The 18663-nt window shown below is 50.3% G+C and overlaps 1 protein-coding gene and 1 long non-coding RNA gene across 7 annotated transcripts in view; one reads left to right on the top strand and one right to left on the bottom strand.

Annotated features, from left to right (window-relative positions):
- The window catches only part of LOC144159361 (adenosylhomocysteinase-like 1), a 267623-nt gene that overhangs the window by 213705 nt on the left and 35255 nt on the right, over nucleotides 1-18663 (bottom strand). The window contains exon 1 of one of the 4 annotated variants that reach the window (XM_077690792.1): nucleotides 2708-2912. The exons of 2 other annotated variants lie outside the window; for them this stretch is intronic. In XM_077690792.1, coding sequence (XP_077546918.1) covers nucleotides 2708-2755 — 48 coding nt within the window. In that variant the 5' untranslated portion in view covers nucleotides 2756-2912. Of the gene's footprint in view, nucleotides 1-696; nucleotides 2220-2707; nucleotides 2913-18663 lie in introns of those variants that run through there. One more of the 4 variants, XM_077690786.1, reaches the window with a different exon arrangement.
- The window catches only part of LOC144159364 (uncharacterized), a 149421-nt gene that overhangs the window by 115676 nt on the left and 15082 nt on the right, over nucleotides 1-18663 (top strand). For 2 of the 3 annotated variants that reach the window (XR_013320282.1, XR_013320281.1), the window contains exon 2: nucleotides 8286-9754. The exons of the other annotated variant lie outside the window; for it this stretch is intronic. This is a non-coding gene — a long non-coding RNA (uncharacterized LOC144159364). The remainder of the gene's footprint in view (nucleotides 1-8285; nucleotides 9755-18663) is intronic. 3 annotated transcript variants of the gene reach the window in all.

Genomic DNA, 18663 nt, shown 5'->3' with positions numbered 1-18663 from the left:
TAAAGAAACGCGAAGATTTTTTTCTCCCGGGCTTATAAAATTACATAATGTATCATAAATGCATTATAAGTATATATATACTGACACATAAAGTGGGTATATAATGTATTAAACCTCATACAAAAGTGTATCATACAGCTATTGAAACTAGGTGTAGACCCGCCGGGCACGCTTACGATGGAGGAATACATCTTTCAAACTATATTTGGGACTCCATGCGGCCAGTTATCGAGCTATAGGTTTTTGATAAACGCACAGGATGTATCAGAAATGATGCAGTGGGCATTTCTTGGCGGTCGAAAGGCCGAGGTGCGAGTAAAAAAAAATCCGAAAGATGGCGTATCTTATATGATACGTTGGATATTACAGGGTTACAGGGTTTATATATATATATATATATATATATATATATATATATATATATATATATATATATATATATATATATATATATATATATACACACACACACACACGTTGTCGGAGGACTGGACACACCTGAACCAATGAATTACAACAACCATGCTTGCGAACATAAGGGGCAATGAACCAGGATGGTCAGTTCACTGGTTGATGCGTATGTAAGCAAACACCGCTGTTCGTGTATGTCCAACTCTTTACTACATACATGTACGTCTATATATGCGAGACTGCATGTCCCTTAAATCAAGGCTCAATCGGTGGTACAAAACTTACGCTCCGGCACTGCGCGCAGAGGCCCGTGGTTCTGGACTTGGCGTGGTTGTCCCTTTTGACCAGTATTCCGACCGGTTGCTTCGGCACTACATCTGGCGCAGCCCTGAGTATCACGTCCGGGGTCACGGTCACTTCGCTGACCTGCCAGTTTCTCTTCCAGTTCACGCACGACACCTGGCTGTACGGCATATCCGCCAGCACACGCTTCACCTGTAGCATCGGCATGGTTCTTGGAACGTCGGTGTTGTCTCTTTCGAACGATCCCGTAAAAAGTACACTGACGATGCCACGCCACCAACGACGTGCACGGACTTGCTCGGAAGACGCGCTGAAGCAGAGCCCCGCGACGAGGTGCACCCTCTTCGGTTGACCTTGTTGATCCGACGTTCGAAACCGCGCCGCTGTCGCGACAGGAACGTCTCGTCTCACACCTCCGTGTACAGAAGGCACCTGTGGAGCGAAGTCGCTGAACCACGTGCGTCAGATTCCCACACCGAGCACGTTGTACACACGTGGACACGTTTAAACGCACCAGCGGCTACGCGTTGTCAACACCTTGCGGAGAAGCCGTATTCCTGTTCTTCTGCCCGAGGTCGAGCAGAGTAGCGATTGGGCAAGAACAGTTCCTCAACGAAAGAGGCGCTGAATGTCTTCGAGACTCAAAAACGCAACCCGGAAATTTCAGGTTACTTCCACAAACCTCAGAACTCCCTCTTCATCGAAGCTAGCCGATGCATTTGGAAGACCTGTGCAGTGCCGTGAAGATGCATTCTTAAGATGCAGCGGTAGGAGCGTCAGAATTTGCAAAACCTACGGAAGAGACGTACCGCATCGTTGATCACATGCGTCACAGATTGCGAAGAAGCTGTATATATGCGGATGCAAACGACCTTCGGGAGCACTTTTTTAATGCAGCAAGAAGCGATGAAACGTCAAATCCGCCGCACGCCTCACCAAAAGGGCGCCAAGCGCCGAAGAAGCGCGTACAACCACGCTCGGCAAGTTCCAGGAGCTACGCGCTGCTTTAATTGAAGATCCTAAGCAAAAACAGGCAGCGCACAGATACGATTACCAGATAATCCAACGAACACCGACACAGACGGCATGTAGACGCTACCAACGTTCCCAGTTGCTCCCGCGAGCGCGAACGCGCTCGGACCGATCATTGGCTAAGCACAAATGCGAGATACCCGGAAACACAACCGCCAGGAGGTGTTTGGTCTCTTGCCATTGAAGGATGGCGAAAAAAGACAAAAATACCCCGCCCTGCAGTGCAGCTAGCCGACGATTGAATTGAGTTCCGAAGGTTGTTGGCTCGCCTTAGCCGCACAGATGCGGAGACTCGCAGCTCGGAGAAAGGTGATATAGACGGAGGGAAACAGCACGCGTTTCAGCTGGCTCGCAGAGCGCTGGCTGTTAAGAGCGGGGAAATACCAACGCCCTCGCCCGCCTCCACTAATTGCCGTACGGGGGCGACGTTGCAGAAGCAGCAGTAAAAGTGGCGGAAGGATTTAGAAACGAAAAAAGAAAAGAAAAGCGGGGAACGAGAGCGACGACTACGAACCACAAAAACAGCAGACGGGAAAGGCAGTTCACTGCATCAACGTACCTGGAGCCGGCCGTAGCGTCTGAAACTCGTTCGTGCGTGATGAGATTTCCTGCGTTCGGCGTTCGCGAAGGAGGTGCAAGCGAACACGTGCTTCCACCAAGACACGTTCAGAACCGCTTTTTTCTCGGTAAGGGCCCGTCCTTTTTTATCTTGTCTCACAATTTCAAGAGAAAAGCAAATGCCTCGGTAGATTACCACGCAATTTCTTTCTATAGCTACTAAAGTACTCGCAGCGGTTGCAAGACCGAGCTGAAACAAAGCACACGACGAACGTATTCTTCTATTGCACAAACGGGGACAGTTACACAAGATCGCGCCTTCAAGGGCGTCCGCGAAGTCACTCGCGCTCCTAGAACAGAGCCACCTTTCTTATTTTATTTTTCCCGCGCGCCGGAGCCTCACCTCTTTGTCGCCAGACATGCCGTGGAATCCGTTCGGGCCACCGCCCATCTCCCTCTTTCCAGGTAAACCGAAGGAAAACGCGACGCACAAACACGAGCCGAGCAAAACAGCGTCTATCCGTGCTCTCTTCTCTTTCTCGAGCTTCCCCGCCACGCCGTGTATATAAACGAGATACCGCTCGACGCGGAGGAGCTCGCTTCTGGACGCCGAAAACAAATAAATACCAAGGCAACAAGACCCAGACGAAGCTCGACGAGTTAGATGCTCCGCGAAGAGTATAATAATGCGGTACTCGAGCCCCCGGCGCGTGTTTATCTGTCAGGTGGTGCCTTTTTAAAGCCCGGTTGTTCCCTCCAGGTGATATGCACAGTCAGCGCCCGCCCAGCTAGGTGTCCGGCTTTGAGGGCAGCAATTAACCGAGCGAAGGACAATTGGTGACCCTAATGACGGGGCGGTGACGTCACAGGTTATACGGACGAACGATAACATGCGGGGAAACTGCCTCCGACGACAGCGCGCGTTCTTTTTTTCTCCCCCGAGAACTTCTGTACCTGTAGCGAGCGGAAAAGGCTGCCTCGTCTCAACTTAATTAGGCAGCGAGCTTTTTTAGGCCTCCTTTTAACTCGCTGCTGAATCGAAATTGAAGGCGGGAAATGCCCAAAGTGTCGGTACTAACAAGAGTTGACGTCTTCTGGGACGGCGACAGTCTTCTGCGGGACACCACGGTTATTATAAACGATGTGGTGATGCGAACAGTGCAGACATATTGAACGATTTCTCCAGCACCGGAAATCAAGAAGAGTGAAAAAATTAAGTTTCGAAAATGATTTTTTAACCTAGTGATCGCTCGCTAGCACGCAGTGCGGATATTGCACGGAATCGGTTGCTCACCGAGTATCTGTAACGTGTCACCGGTACCTGCTTACTGGAGTACCGGTAACTGATGCTCATAAATTTAAACCAGCAGTCCTCTTGATTGAAAGAAGGGATAAAAGCGCGCTTCAATCTGCCCTTTCAAAAATTTACTTTTGTGACAAACTGTTTTATCCTGCGGAGTTCAGGATGAGCTTGCCCCAACGCACGTGTTCGGCACGATCGAAGACGCGACGCAAGATCGAAACCCTCGTGAGCTCATACCACGCTGCGCTTCCCAATCAGCGCTCAACTATGACGTTCAAAGCCAAATAAAGACCGTGGCAGACCAAGGGGACTAGGCTCAGCAAATAAGAGCACAGGACTCACCCCCACGTGACCTAAAGACAAAATCCCGAGTCGAACAAAGTTCCGAGACCACTTCTTTCACCAACACAAAAGTATCCCAGGGTGTCTTCGAACGTCAAATCCTAAAGAGCAGACGAGTAAATAAAAACTACCCTCGCTTAGTCGCGAAGTTTTAAGAGGAGGAGCCGCCGAGGTGTCGTCTGCGACAGCGAGAGCAGAAAGAAGTTTCCCCGGCTGAATCGTCTGCGGACGGGTAGTAGCAGACGACCACGGGAGACAATGCCTCGCCGTGAACAAAAACGAAACAAGAAAAAAGCGCGGGAAAGGAAGAAGAAAAGCGCGGGAAAAGAAATAAAATAGCGGCAAAAGAACGACAACTGCGTGTAGGGGAATCCGCAAGGCCGTGGGTAGTAGAGAGAGTGCAATTACGGGCCCGTATACCTATTATACCTATCTACATCGGTCACGGGCCGGCGACAAATTATACGATTGCGTTATTGCCTCCTGACGCACGCGCGGATCCCACGGGCCCCCTCCGAAGTGCTGAGCTTCTCAGATGATCGCTCAATCGTGCCGGCCCGTCTTTTTTCATGTGCATAAACGGACTTGTTGCGAAACGCGGAAGCACGCTAGCCGCGTGCGTGCAACGCGGGCTACAGCGAGTGAAATGCGGTATTTCGACTGGACGGGAGGGTCTCCCGCACTTATTTCTGCGACCCCGCCCCCGTTGTTTGTGACGAGATTTCGACCGCGATATGAAACGATGACGGTTAGCGAAATAAGCGAGCCGGAGACAATTCGGAAGTGCTTAATTCGAGTAAAGTTGTCTCTGGGAATGGCCCCGTGCTGCGTTGCGGAGCGCAGGTGGCATTCACGGGATTTGGGGAGAAAACGCGGATGTTGCGAGGCAAAAATAAGGGTGCCTTTGAGTCTCACCGCCGCTCTTATGATCGCCGCCGTCTCAAAATGAGCCTTTCAAGGCACGAGCTACACGCTGACCGTCACGAACTGGTCACGAGCTTCGGAAACAAGAAAAAAAAAAGAGAGAAAATACCCTTCCTGCAATTGTGTGGTCGCGATAACCATATAAAAAAAAGTGTTGGTACAAAAGTAGAAACCAGCCGCTCGTATAAAAGCGCTTCCACTAATTTGTAACGTGAACAATCTTCAGGAAGCCAGAATGATTTCTGCGCGTTGTTTCCTGATGGGACCAGAGTCATTCGACTCAAAAGGCATGCAAGTTGCGGTCTGTTCACGCGAGTCAGAAACGAAAGCGAACAAAGCTTGCTAAATGTACCTGAAATCTGATATAACCTGCAAATACGGCAATCAAATTTCGAGTTATATATCCGCAGTGAACGTCACAGCTGTTCCTTCGCTCTGCGTCACGACCAGCAACGTTGACACTTCCCGCGTAAAAACGTCTGGACGAACATGTATCGTACCGCACTGCACACCTACTTCACTTTTTCTTTAAACCAAATTTAACGCTTCTTCCCAAAGCTAAACTGAGAAACCTTCGAGTATTTCAGCAAAGCGAAAGGCAAAGACGTATTTCGAAACTCGCGGTACTAGACGAGCACGTGGGCGGTTGAAGAATCCGACGACAAAGGCAGCGAACACCACCGCTGTTTACGGAACACTTGTCGTGGAGCCCTATTTTCTATAGATCCAGGCGGCGCAGTTGATACGGCAGGCGTCTCCTCGCTCTCATCTTCTCTTCCACTCGAAACACAAAACGCGCGGGCGAATCTCGAGCACGACGAAATCGCACGTCACAAGCACACGCGCGCAGCGAAAGCACAGCCCTCCATCACGGCCGCTCAGTTGCAAAACGCTGCCGAAGGAAAACTCTCCATCGACGCTCCGGTGTGTCGCAGCGACGGCGGCGGTGTACGGAGGCAGGCGAACCAAACGATCAGCAGCGCCTCGCCGCCTTTACACGAGTTGCACAAGAACAGATATGGGCGTTAACCGTGGCTAACCTCCGCCAGCGCCAAGAGCCTTGTAGTTTCGCGCCGATAGCACCTCCCGCAGTCCACCGCCCGCTGCGTCTGCGACGTTTCGGATAAGAAAAAGTGCTCCTTCGAGCCGCTACGGCACCGGAACAGTTTGAAAGAGAGAGAAAAATAAAGAAAGAAGCGGTTAATAAAAGAAGAAAGGTAACGAATGGAGGGGAGACGGAAGGAAGTAAAAACAATAAGAAAAAATAGCAGAAAAAAAAATAGAGTAGGCAGCCGTGGTGCAGAACCAAAGATTGCAGAGCACGCATGCCACAGCCACTGATTACGCCCAAACCGTCCTTGAAAGCCTGTGTTGCAAGGCGGCTTTTTTTTTTTTTTTCGTTTTTTCTTATCTGCCTCTGCGGACTCCTTAGGGTAGCTTTTGTCCCTTTCTGTCGTCAAGGCGTATTCGAGGCGCCGTACTCGCTTTCTATATATAGTAGGTTAGCGCCGACGTACCCTGCCACATTTATTTTTTTTTTCTCTCCGAAGAATCGGATCTTGTTGGCTTTCTTCACCGGCACCTGTTCTTTCTTTTTTTTTTTTTCTTGGCTTTCTTTTTCACTCACCGGCGCCGCCATTTGAGACCGAAAATCGTGTTAGACCGTCGGAAAACGGCTATTTTCTTTTCCGGCAAACGCTCGCTCCCTCAAAATAGGTATCCGACAATGTCGGGGGGCGTATACACCCCATGCCGGAACAACCACGGTTCGACGATTTGATTTTTGACCCCTCACGGTAAAGTGCTCTCTAGCACAATGTTTCGTAGGCCGGGAGAACCGGTTGATCTTTGCGAAAAAAAGCTTGCTCGGCCACGTGTAACGATTCCGAGTTTGCTAGGTTGTATCAGCCGCAAACTACTGCTGAGACAGTAAAGGTGGGCCAACACTCGGTAACGACTGGTTATAGGATACGCTCCACCGAGATTAAAGGAGGCATGAAGAGAAAATACAACTTCGTTTAATTTGAAAGAACTAGGATTCAGTATCTCACTCAGCTCCATTACAGCCAGAAAAGATGTTTTTCTAACGAAAAAAAAGCAAGGAGCATTTAAAAACTTTCACATTTTCCGCCACAGTGACGCGTGTTATGAGCAAGAATGACGTCATACGGGCCAACAATAAAACATAATTTTCAGTGCGTTAACTGCACGTTAGCATTCAAGTGATGCGGTCAAATGGGACTAGATGCCCCATTACCGACGTCCAGTCATGCGTCGTCGCGACAGGTGAGTTAGGCGGCCGCCAATCGCACAAACAAGGTTCCGTGACGTCATAGAAAAGTTGCGGGAAATTGGCTAGGGGGTCGCGACTGCTTCACACGTTTTCTTTCATATCTCCGTTATTTGTTCGAAGATTGCGATGATATTGGTGTCATTGTTATCGGGACTAAGCAGTCTTTCTAATAAACCCAACTTGTATCTTGTCTTCATGGCTCCTTTAAAGTGATGTGGACATTCTGCACCAATTCCCGTCAATCTGAAGTCTTATTTCTGCACCGTTCAACTGTTCAGAATGAACAAAATGAGACATCTCGCCTATCTCTTGGTCGCAGCATTACTTTCGAGGAGCAAAATGTCAAACAAGTCGGCCCGCTAGGACAGCGTAGCCCCGACAATCTAGGCACAGATAGATTCGAAGCGGCACACCATCGGTGTGGACTGCTCAGTTCAGGGACCTTAATATTCACGCCATTTCTCCTCTTAAGTGCAGAGCACTTTAGGGGCTCGCCTTGTCGTCGTAGCTCACCCGCTGGACCCAAGTAGAGCCACACGGCGTTCAGTCGTCGCGGCGTCCCACAGAGGCTTCGAAAGCCAAGCGGTTTATATAGTCATAAGCGTTTGAAACTCGTCAAGCGCTGGCGCTTGTCATACATCTCCCAGTCGTTTACCGCAAAGAAAACTGCAGGTACATTTGAGGCAAAATATACCTAATTAACCGCCAGGGCCCGCGTTCATTTAGTGTTGGGAACGTTCGTTGAATTGGCTTTTACGATAGTAAGCAAAAAAAAAAAAGGAAAAGGGAAAGGGGGGGGGGGGGGGGGGAGGGGGCAGTGCAACGCCGGCACGTACGGGAAGAAAAGCAAGCGCAAAAAAGAACAGAGCTCCCGCTGGCGCAATTTCAGGCAGGGAGTGCGCGAGCACTGCGAAGGCGGGAAATTTGAAATGCGTTGGACAAGCCTTCGTTGAATTCATCAGGAGAGGAATGAGACAAGGCGGCGAAGAGCGTGATGGGTGGCAGCAGTGAGCGGATAACGGCGCCACAGCCCATTATGGCGAATCACTGCAGTGCACTTCCGAGAGCATTCCCATTGAGTAGAACGGTCTTAATTTTTTTATGTTCATTTCGTTACAGAGGAGTCTGCACGGACGGAATGGCAACGCCTGGTTTTCAACCCTCGGACTCGGAGTGGCGGCTGTCCAATCAAGGAAGCGGGGAACGAAGCGAGGAGCCGGATTACGGTTGAACAGTAGATACCTGACGCTGCGGAGGACACCGGAATGACGTGACACGTCGCATATCTGCGCGCCACAGAACATAAACCGCGGGGAGGTCAACTACTCGCGCGAAGCATCGTCGCTCATTCACAGAAATCCCGAAGATCACACTCTCGCAAGTGGAAGTGACAGACCGCGCCTATTTAATCTCCAACCAACAACCCAATTAACGAGGCGCTAAAGGTTTCTCCGAGAAGTCAACGATGATCAGGTGCCCGGCGATATGAGAGAGATAGAAGAGTAGGGGAGATCGAAACTTTTTAATCAGCTCGACAGTGGGAGTGGAATCCTAGTCCGGGAATACATGTGTTGCGCTAGCCGTCTCCGCCCGGGTCACCAGGAGGGCCCGGTCCTCCAGTCGACAGCTGGTCAACAGTGTCTCCCACAGCTCAAAAATGTATCAAGTCTTTGTAAATGTCAAGATGCCTCAGAATAATGTTCGCCCATGTGGTCGCTATCATATATCTAAGCAAGCTACTGGGTCCAGCAATGCGCGCCCCAAGATCGATTAATCTCTGGCCGGTCAATTCAGGATCGTCCTCTAACCCCACGGATGAGTTCAACCCGCTGCAAGTATGCGCAAGACGGGATGGGCTCCAGAGCAGCGGTGTGTCTAACGACTCTGCTGGCCACACCATCAAAAGTGCAGCCTACATTTTCCCGCAAAAGCTACGCGAGAAGCATTCCACATCTTGTGAGGAGCCATATGGTTAGCACACAGATGACTCAGTTGCAACTTTGCTTCAAGAAGTCGTATAGATTCCGTGGGGCCACAAAAACTTCCTCTACTTCCAAATCACAGATACTCGAGCTAAACGGCTTGGCTCGGCTCGAGTTGGATCAACGTTCCTTGCGCGACGTACAATCAAGGAACATGGTCGACAGCTGTGCGGCGCGGAGGAACTATTCAGTGGCTGCTGATCAACTGCAAACGGAACAAGAATCTTGCTGTCGTATTTTTGCCTTTATGTCGTCCGCTAAAAGACGTGCAACTCGGCAAACCGTTTCGACTACACATTATACGCCATGCACACAGAACGATGGCACAAGTGCGTACGGGTAGCAAGCAGTTCGTCATCTATCGGTTGCAACACACAGCTTTCCGCGCACGAAAAACGCACAGTCAAAAGCCAACAAGCGCAGGACTACCACGCGTCGGTGACCGCGCATCGGAAACACCGTCCCTCCAACCAACGGCAAGCTGTCCTAGTCGGAAAACAACCCGGCAACGACTCATCAGAGCGACGAACCACTCAGCGAGACTTGCTCCGGCCCTCACCTGCTCAACGCGGACACGAAGACGTTTCGGCTACCAACGCCGCTCAGGTACGTACAAGTTGCAAGTTTGCGAAATAGACGCAACGGCTCGCGCACTAATGACGTGGCACACTTCCGCCCATACGTATATGCGCAGAGACGCAGGAGCACTTGTAAGCAGGCGTTGCATGACAGGCGTGGTCGCATTGCGCCTCGTCTTAGCAATTGACGCAACAAGAAGCGCTTCGTCGCAAGGCAGTCGCATTCCGATTTCCAAAGGTCAAGACGACACGCCGCAGCCAGTAAACAAGCACGCTTTGCTTTAGCTCCTCTTTCGCGTCTTGTTTTTTCCTCGAGCGCATGACTAAACTCCGGGAATGCGCGTTCAGTGAGACAAACACGCAACGAGGCCGCAATGGCCCGATGCACTTTTATATCTGTTAATTTATAATAAGATCAGGATATGTTCTGGGCTGTGTTGCGCATGCGTAGTTACATTTTTCTGTCGACTGCGCCCATCATAGAGAGCCCCTAGCACAGCCCACGGATAAAATGGCAGCTTCCAGGACGAAGAAGTTAAAAAGGTCTATAAAAAGCGACTAAAATACGAAGCGCAAAAACTCAGTGGCAAGCCTTCTTCACACCTCGCATATCTCACCAGTTTGCAACGTCGTTTTACAGTAAAAGCTCGTTAATTCGAACTCGAAGGGTACTATAAAATTGTTCGAGTTAAGCAGAGTTCGAATTAGAGGGCGGGCGCTCGGATGAATGGACATGGCGCCACACTGTGCGGAAAGAACACAAAGAAGCCACCTCTGAACTCGTTATCGCGAATTAGGCGCTACTACACGTTTGTGGCAGGTGATTTTGTAAATACTGTTCTGGGAGCTTGAACAGCGAACGAAATTAATTGATACGCCAGTAAAAGGCACCAAAATGCAGCGTAGCGCATGCGCTACGCTGTTTTTTTTTTTTTTTTTTTTTATTTCGTTGTTTTGCATCTCTAGTAAATTTCATTTGGTTTGGATTCGCAACACATTGTAATCACTCTGGGCCGACTTCTTCTGCGACGAACTACGGAAACCAGAGGATCCCAGTTCGAATTAACCGTTCGGGAAACCGGCGTGTTCGAATGATGGGAAGTTTTCTCCCATTGGAATACACAAGGCTGTGCAGGGACGAGGCCGTCAGTTCGACTTAACCGAGTTCGAATTAACGAGCTTTTACTGTATTAACACCGCCGATTTTTTTCGTTTTCCTGCCCCCGAGTGGTTCCCAGATCCGTTTGCTTAAACGTACAACTTGTAGAAGTCGTATTTTTGGCTGCGTTGCAGACTGACCCGTGTGTTTTCTTATTATTAAATGCTTAATTAGGGGGACTCGTGTACCGATAAGCGTCGTGTATCGATAAAAAAGGTTTTACAAATTCATGGAAATGTTCCTAACGGCCTGGTTTGCTTCATTTATAAATCTAGCACTTCTTTACTCAGATAAAAAATAAACAAGGAACACATTTTGGTTCCTACAGTTTTCTAGAGATACCGCTAGCTGTCTAGCCAGCAAGCATTTTTTTTTCTTTCCAGAACAGAAGTGACGTATATCTAAAATAAGCAGGCCGTTGTGAACACTGATATGTATTTGTAAGGCTTTCCGTATTGGTGCACGATGGTTTTTAAGTCCTTGGGTCATGAAGTAAGTCGTCCCCCTTAAGCATTTCTATGTGAACTCAGCAAGAAAACCCGTCTGTCCGGCTTTAATGCATGATTTTCAACACTTCGCCGCATGCAAAAATGCTATTAAAAAGGCGCTAGGGCCTTCGCACTTCCGTACGACTCCTTGCATTGCCTCTAGGAAATGGCTTGTCAGCGATGCATCCGCACAAAATAGTGAAGCCAATTTTAAATGGGCTCGCTGTACAGCATTTCACAGGGATGCGTAGGGTCTAGTGGAGGTAATTGTTACAAGGCTGTAGGGCCTTCTTACTTCGATGGCAAGCTGTTTATATATCACACAAGATTGCGTTTTCACCAATGCGTCCCTGCATGGCAGTGAAACCGACTACAAAGAAGCTCTGTGTACGACGCTTACAGGGATACATGAAGTTTTGTGGATGTAGTTATTGTGAGGCCTCTCTTACTGTCCCTCAAAGAATGTCTTCCAGGCAAAGCATTTCGGTATAGTGGCGAAGTTTACTTTAAAGGGCCTTAGTATGTGGCACTTTATAGGTGCAGATGGGATCTTGTGAAAGTATTTATCAGAAGGCACAAGTGCCTTCCTATTTTTGTAACAGCTTACACATTTGGCGCCCGAAAAGATGCCTTCCCAGGAATGCACAAGCGTAGTAGGGAAGCCGACCTAACAGAACAGCAGCTGTAAAACAGAGCGGCTTCAGCCTTCAACATTTATTCGACTTCCCACTCCAGAGCTTCTGCAACCGTTTTAAAGCGAAGCTTTATACAACGAAGCGAAATGATAATCTGGCGGTCCCGTGTACGCAGAAAACTCGTCGGACGACGACTATGCGCATGCGCAAAAAAAAAAAAAGAGAAAATTCCAGGTTGGAGAGGAGATGTAAGTAAGGGGAGAGATTGGTTGGGTTTATCGCAGCAGAGGGCACGCGCAGCGAGCTAATGCGTGATGCAGGGCTCAAGCGACAACGGTAGGCAGGGGGTGCGGTGGTGCAAGCCGAGCCGCGTCAACGTAGCAATGCAAACACCGGCCGCGCACCACTTCGAAATGGGTGAGCCACACGTCATACGTAAAACACCGGCCACACACACGTTACAGGTTCGCTTGTTAACTATCTGTACGGAGTGCTTATGCGCATTTTAGGGGCGAAGCCCCTTAGGGGCTGGGGCTGTTGGCGTCTCCAGTCGTCGTCGTAATCGCTGTCTCATGTAATCACGGTACTAAAACACCGAGAAACTCGTTTATGCCTCGCGCTAGAACATAACGCGTACTAATGAAACACCGGGACACTCTTTTACGCCTTGTGTTAGAGAGAGGGCTTCGTGCTTCAAATACAAGGGACTTTTACAGCAAAGCTGTATACCTGTACTCCCAACGGTTTCATCTCCGTTGGCAAGAACGACAAGGCGCCATGAATACACTTATAGTACACTGCATGCTTGACCCCTCCCCCAGGCTTCACGTTAGTGTAGATGGCCAGGGATTTTTTTTTATTATTTCTCGGCAATAGAGTTTTAATCTTATGATGCGCAGACGATATAGAAAACACCAAGCGCTCTTAGAAGCTACCTCGCGGACTAACGAAGTGACGTCACACCGGTTTGCAGATTACTTTGTTGCAAATCATATCCCAAGATAGTGAAAGGATTGACTAATTGAAACTTAGTAGTAGGATAGTTTTATCCTGACAGATATACGTAGCGCTGTTATAACACGTTTCACTAGAGTTTCAGGGTGCTAGAACGGCTTCGGAAGCGGCAGCTGCGTGTTATTTGTATTAAAACAGCCACTGGTAATTATCTGTGACAGCAACTGAGATAGATCTCCTCCCGGTATCGCACTCGTCCGAGTAGTCAAACGGTGCACACGTTCAGTGATGTTCCGCACTGGAAAGAAAAATTCCCATTTCTAGGCTCGAAAATTCCCTACTTTGTAGCATTTTTCCCTGCAAGTTTCTCTAGAATTCCCTCCATTCTCGTTCTGCAGCTGATAGATCTTTACGCAGATAACTGTTCGGCTTTGGGGTGTTAGCCAGCGCCACGTATGCCTACTTTACGTAGCCTTCCTCACGCAGACGCCGTTCAGAAACATCAGGAGTTTCGGCGTGAACTAAATTCCGCTACATCTTCCGCTACGCAGCATTTGACTATGCATTTCACGTCTTCCAAGCAGCATGCTTATGTTGTTGGGTAATTGAGGTAATTTTGACTCAGCACCGGAACTGCGGGCGGCATCACTTCTTGACAGCACGCGGACTAATGCGCACCCGAAATGCTTTTTTGTATATTGTGCAGGAATACACGCGAACAGGCTTCAGCCCTCAAGCCACCACCGCTTCACCCTTTACTAGATCTCTCTCATGGAGTATTGTTTCCTATATGCTCCCTTCTGTTTATGAACTGGATTGGAAAAGACCTGGGATGCTTGTGGCTTGCGCGACTACGTACGACTATGGAAATTTGAACATAAATCCGACGAAGCGTAAGATTACTTTTCAAACAACAACAGAGATAAATGACGCGAGGTCGGGTTGACTGACATTATTTTTTTTACTCCAAGACTCCAAATATTCCCTGAATCTATTAAAGATTCCCTTTTTTCCCTTTTGCCCAAAATTACAGCTGAAAATTCCCCGCGCGGGACATCACTGCACACGTTGTCTTAGTGCGGTTGTAGAAGACCGCGAGTTGCAGTCGTTTTCTAGCACCATATTTATTCCGAAGAAATCCACGCGGAGACTGTAAAGGGGAATTCCCAGAACGCTGACAACTCCACTTTGAACTACCTAGTGATACGAAATAAGTTACAACCAACACAGCGATTCAGTCTTCTTAGCGGTCAATTTCGCTGATGTTTTCCTGTATATTTACATTCGATCACACAGCTTTCGCAGACTACCAGCTTTAGCAAGAAAGTTGGCTTTGCCGCAAAGCGTGTTCTGTTTAGGACGACGACGCTCGCAAAATCAGCGAAAACGACGCTAAAAGTTTCGCTGGAACGACAAACTTTTTGTAAATGAATCTGGTCTAAATTTTCTAATTGGGGTTGTGGAGGGTAAAAGAAATAAAAAATTCTGACGACACCTAAGCACTCTAAAAGCGAAAGCATTAACGTCCACTTGAATGCTGCTAAGGATCCCATTGAAGTCCGCAGGCATTCTGCGCCTAGTGATGCATGTTTGGTGGCGTGTTTCAATAAAAACATGAGATAAAAAAGTTCCCTGCTGTAAGATGCAAAGACAACACCTATATGTATTAAAGCGAGAGCGTTGATTGAGCACGATCAAAGCGCGCTATTTTAGTAACACGTTGGGCCATTTAAGACCAATGTGGTCCCGTCATGCGAGGAGCAGCACACGCTATAACGCTTCCGTGTGGGTGGTTTCCCTCTCTCATCACGCGTTTCGCAACGCGCACGCGCCTAGACACGTTGACACGCGGACGCAGGCGCGCGCGTGTGGTGACCGCTCGAAACGTTGGCTTCGCCGCAGAGCGCGCACGTTCTCGCTTCTCCGCACAACGCTTGCGCTCGGTTGGCTTTCCGGCATGACGTTGATGCTACGCGAGAAAGCGTCGCACGGAAGACTTTCAGTGGGGAAACGTGGGAGCAAGTTATTTAGAAGTAGGGCAAAATACCGGCTCAATTCACTTTGTCGCGCGTAATCATCCTCCCCTTCACATTCGCACTTTCACAGTTTCTGGCGACATTCTCGCCTCCTCCACACGGGATCTCGACACATGCACGATTTAGAACCGCTAGTGCGGACTAACAGGGTAAAGCTTAGTGAGCGTCCGAAGTAAATTTTACGAAAATTCCGAGTGGAAAATTTTCTTTTGTGGCCAAACTGGCAGTAATTGTTGGTTGGAGTTCCGCCTCGCACGCCAACTGGAGGTTGGGGTGGCTTTGCGGTCTTCCGGGTAGCCGATCTCCTCATTGCAGACAAATGGGGCCTCGAAGACGAAGTTGAAGTAACGCAAGGAATATTTATGTACACTTATTTACATTTGTACATTACAGTCAAAAGCGGAAAACATTGGGACTGACTTCCTCGGCAAAGCCGATGGTGCACGCACCGCACCGTAAATCAGAACGGCCGGCCGGACTCTCGCGCTCCGTTTTTAGAACACGGAGAGTCCAGCCCACATGCAGAAAACATCCAATCATGACACACCACCAATATGATGGACACGTACACTCGCTCCCTCTATGTGGCAAGAGCGCACAGAAATATACAAGACGAAAATACCCCTCTCCCCCCGTGGGGTACTCTTTGACCTGTCCCCCTCGCATTCCCCACCAGGCCGTCGCCCTCATCGGCTGCGTGTTTCTCGGAAAATGAAGGGTGCGGACAGGCCGGCGGGACGTGGTCCCTTGGCCTCCTGAACGGGTTGCCGCGGGCAGCCGACACCACTGCCTGCGATGAGTCACGCATTCCCACGTGCGAGCGGCTCACGCGTGTCCCTCCCGGTTTCCGTGCGCCGCGAGAAATTCCCGGGGGTCTGGTTGCCGTCCTGCCCGGGTGAACGGCCTTCCCGATTCTGTGCGGAACCGTCGACATCTTTACACGCCCCCCCTAAAATTCTCCAAGGGGTCCCACGACTTCCTTTGAGAATAAACCCAACCAAAGAATCGACGGTTGACCGTACATGCCCTGGGGAGGGATAACGCGTACTGGGGCGCGCTTGCCTAATTACGGCGCGCCGGCGCTGAAAACACTTTGTAGCGAGAACAAAACAAAAACAAATACGCCATGCTACATAGGCGCCTTATTACTGCGTGCAGACGCGCAACAACACTCGTGTAGCGCGAACAAAACGCGCCAAACACGCACTTGAGGGAAACACTGTAACTTCAGTTCTACACATGCATACACCCTACACTGTTGCACTCCTACGCGCACCGTGCACATGTTGAGTCTGCTGCAGTTGCGTCCCATGGAAGTGTCACTGCACTTGTCTTCTAGGAATCGTGTCCTCTCCACCCTTCTCCCCGTCGCGACCACCGCTGTCTGTTTCCCAGTTCTGGTTCGGCAACCTAGACAGTGCGTCGGCGTTACCGTGTGCGTTCCCTTTTCGGTGCTGAACCACCACATTGTATCGCTGCAAAGCGAGCGCCCAGCGCGTTAGCTTTGCTCCCTGTGGCACGTTCAGGGTGAGAAAGGAGAGGGGGTTGTGGTCCGACACCACCGTAACCTGGGCGCCAAACAGCCAGAGGTCGAACTTTCCCAGCCCCCAGATCACCGCGAATGCTTCTCTCTCGATGGTTGACCATCGCGCCTGCGTTGGAGAGAATCTGTGACTCGCGAACGCGATCGGTCGCTCGGAGCCATCCGCAGCACGCTGTGAGAGACAGGCTCCCGCCGCAACCGCTGAGGCGTCCGTGTGCAGCCAAAACGGCTTGTCGATATCTGGCGTACCGAGCGCTGTGGCTTCGCAGAGTGCCGCCTTGAGTCTCTGAAAGGCTCTTTCAGCTTCGGCTGGCCACGGAATTTTGCTAGGAATCTTTTTCCCTGTCAGCTCCGTCAACGGCGCTGCCACCTCCGCGTAGTTAGGCACGTATCCTCGGTAATAACCGCACAGCCCGAGCACACTACGGAGCTCTTTCTTGGTTTCTGGTGCTTTCAGCCCCCTAATTGCGGACAATTTGTCAGGGTCGGGCGCGTGGTTCCCCGAGCCTACTACGTGTCCCAAGTACCGGATGGACCCTCTTGCCACTTGGCACTTCTCGAGCTTTACTTTCAAGTTCGCTCTCTGCAACGTCGCGAAGACGGCATGCAAGTGTCGCACGTGATCGGTCAGCGTTTCGCTGAACACCGCAATGTCGTCAAGGTACGCGCACGCGTAGGCAGAGTGCGGGAGTAGGAGCTCGTTCATGGCTCGTTGAAATGTCTGAGCTGCGTTTTTCAGCCCAAACGGCATCACTCTCCACGCAAACTGCCCCCGGTGGCAGACAAAAGCGGTGAGGAGCTGAGCTGATCGCGCTAGCGGCACCTGCCAATACCCTCTCCTAAGGTCGAGTAGAGTGATGTAATTCGCACTTCCTACGCTCATGACGAGCTCTTGCTGCAATGCCATTGGGTAAGCGTCAGCCACTGTCCCTGCATTGAGCTTCCTGAAGTCTACACACATTCTTATCGACCCGTCCTTTTTGGTGACGCATACAACCGGGTGAGCATGGGGGCTTTCGCAGGGGTATATAAGATCCATATCGAGCAGCTCGTCCACCTGCTTGCCCACTTCGCCTTTCAAGCTTGCGGGTGTTCGGTACGGGTAGCCCGACTTCGGGGTGAAGCCCTCCTCCAGGAGAATCCTGTGCTCCGCTACTTTAGCTACCCCTAGCCTGTCATGGAATAGGCCTCGGTGTTCTCTGAACACTTTGCGAATTAGGCTGCGCTCTTCCGGCTTCAGGTGAGCCGTCATGTCCTCTGGGAGGATCGATACCGCCTCTCGTGTCGGCCTAGGTCTAGGTACATATTCTATTTCCCCGAACGCCCGGTCCTCATCGAAGATCACCCCGACCGTCATTGCTCGCCTCTGATACGACCGCAGCTTGCTGGCGTGAACCAGCTTCCTACCTCCTTCTGGTATCTCCACGTAGTATGAGTGTTCGCGAAACTTTCCGACAACACTTCCCGGCCCCTTCCACTGTGGAAACATCTTTCCTGGGCGCTGATCGTCAAACACCAGTACACTGTCGCCTATCTCAAAGGCTTTGCTCTTCGCCCTTCGGTTGTGCTGGGTCGCGTACGCGTTCTGCTGCTTTGAGCTTATCAACTCTGCTACCTCCGCCGCATGCTCCAAACGCGCCTTCAGCTCTTGCATATACTGTGATGGGGACGGTCCCAGTGTCGCTGGTACACTCATCTGCCCTTCCCAGCCGCGCTTTAACACGGCTAACGGGCCGGTTGGCTCACGCCCATACAACATTTGGAACGGCGCTATTCCTGTCGTGTCGTGCGGCACTTCGCGGTACGCCCATAAAAGGAACGGTACAAATTTGTCCCATTCTCTTCCTTCGTCCTGGATTATATGGTACAGCATGTTTTTGAACGTTCTGTTCCAGCGCTCTACAGCTCCATTGCTCTCGGGGTGACCCGGAGTAGAAAACCTCGGGGAGCAGCCTAACCTCTTCAAAAATTCCTTTGTGAGTTCAGCCGTGAAGTTCGTCCCGCAGTCGGAAGCGACGACCTCGGGTATCCCTGTTCGGCTGAACACCGTCAGGAGGGCGTCACAGGTAGATTTTGCGCTGAGGGAGCGCAAGCACACCACCTCGGGCCAGCGTGTGCACAA

The sequence above is a fragment of the Haemaphysalis longicornis genome, unplaced genomic scaffold (genome assembly GCF_048455015.1).
Source record: "Haemaphysalis longicornis isolate Haplotype H1 unplaced genomic scaffold, Haemaphysalis longicornis Haplotype H1 scaffold_10, whole genome shotgun sequence".
NCBI classification, from domain to species: domain Eukaryota; kingdom Metazoa; phylum Arthropoda; class Arachnida; order Ixodida; family Ixodidae; genus Haemaphysalis; species Haemaphysalis longicornis.
This window is presented reverse-complemented; position numbering and strand designations above follow the sequence as displayed.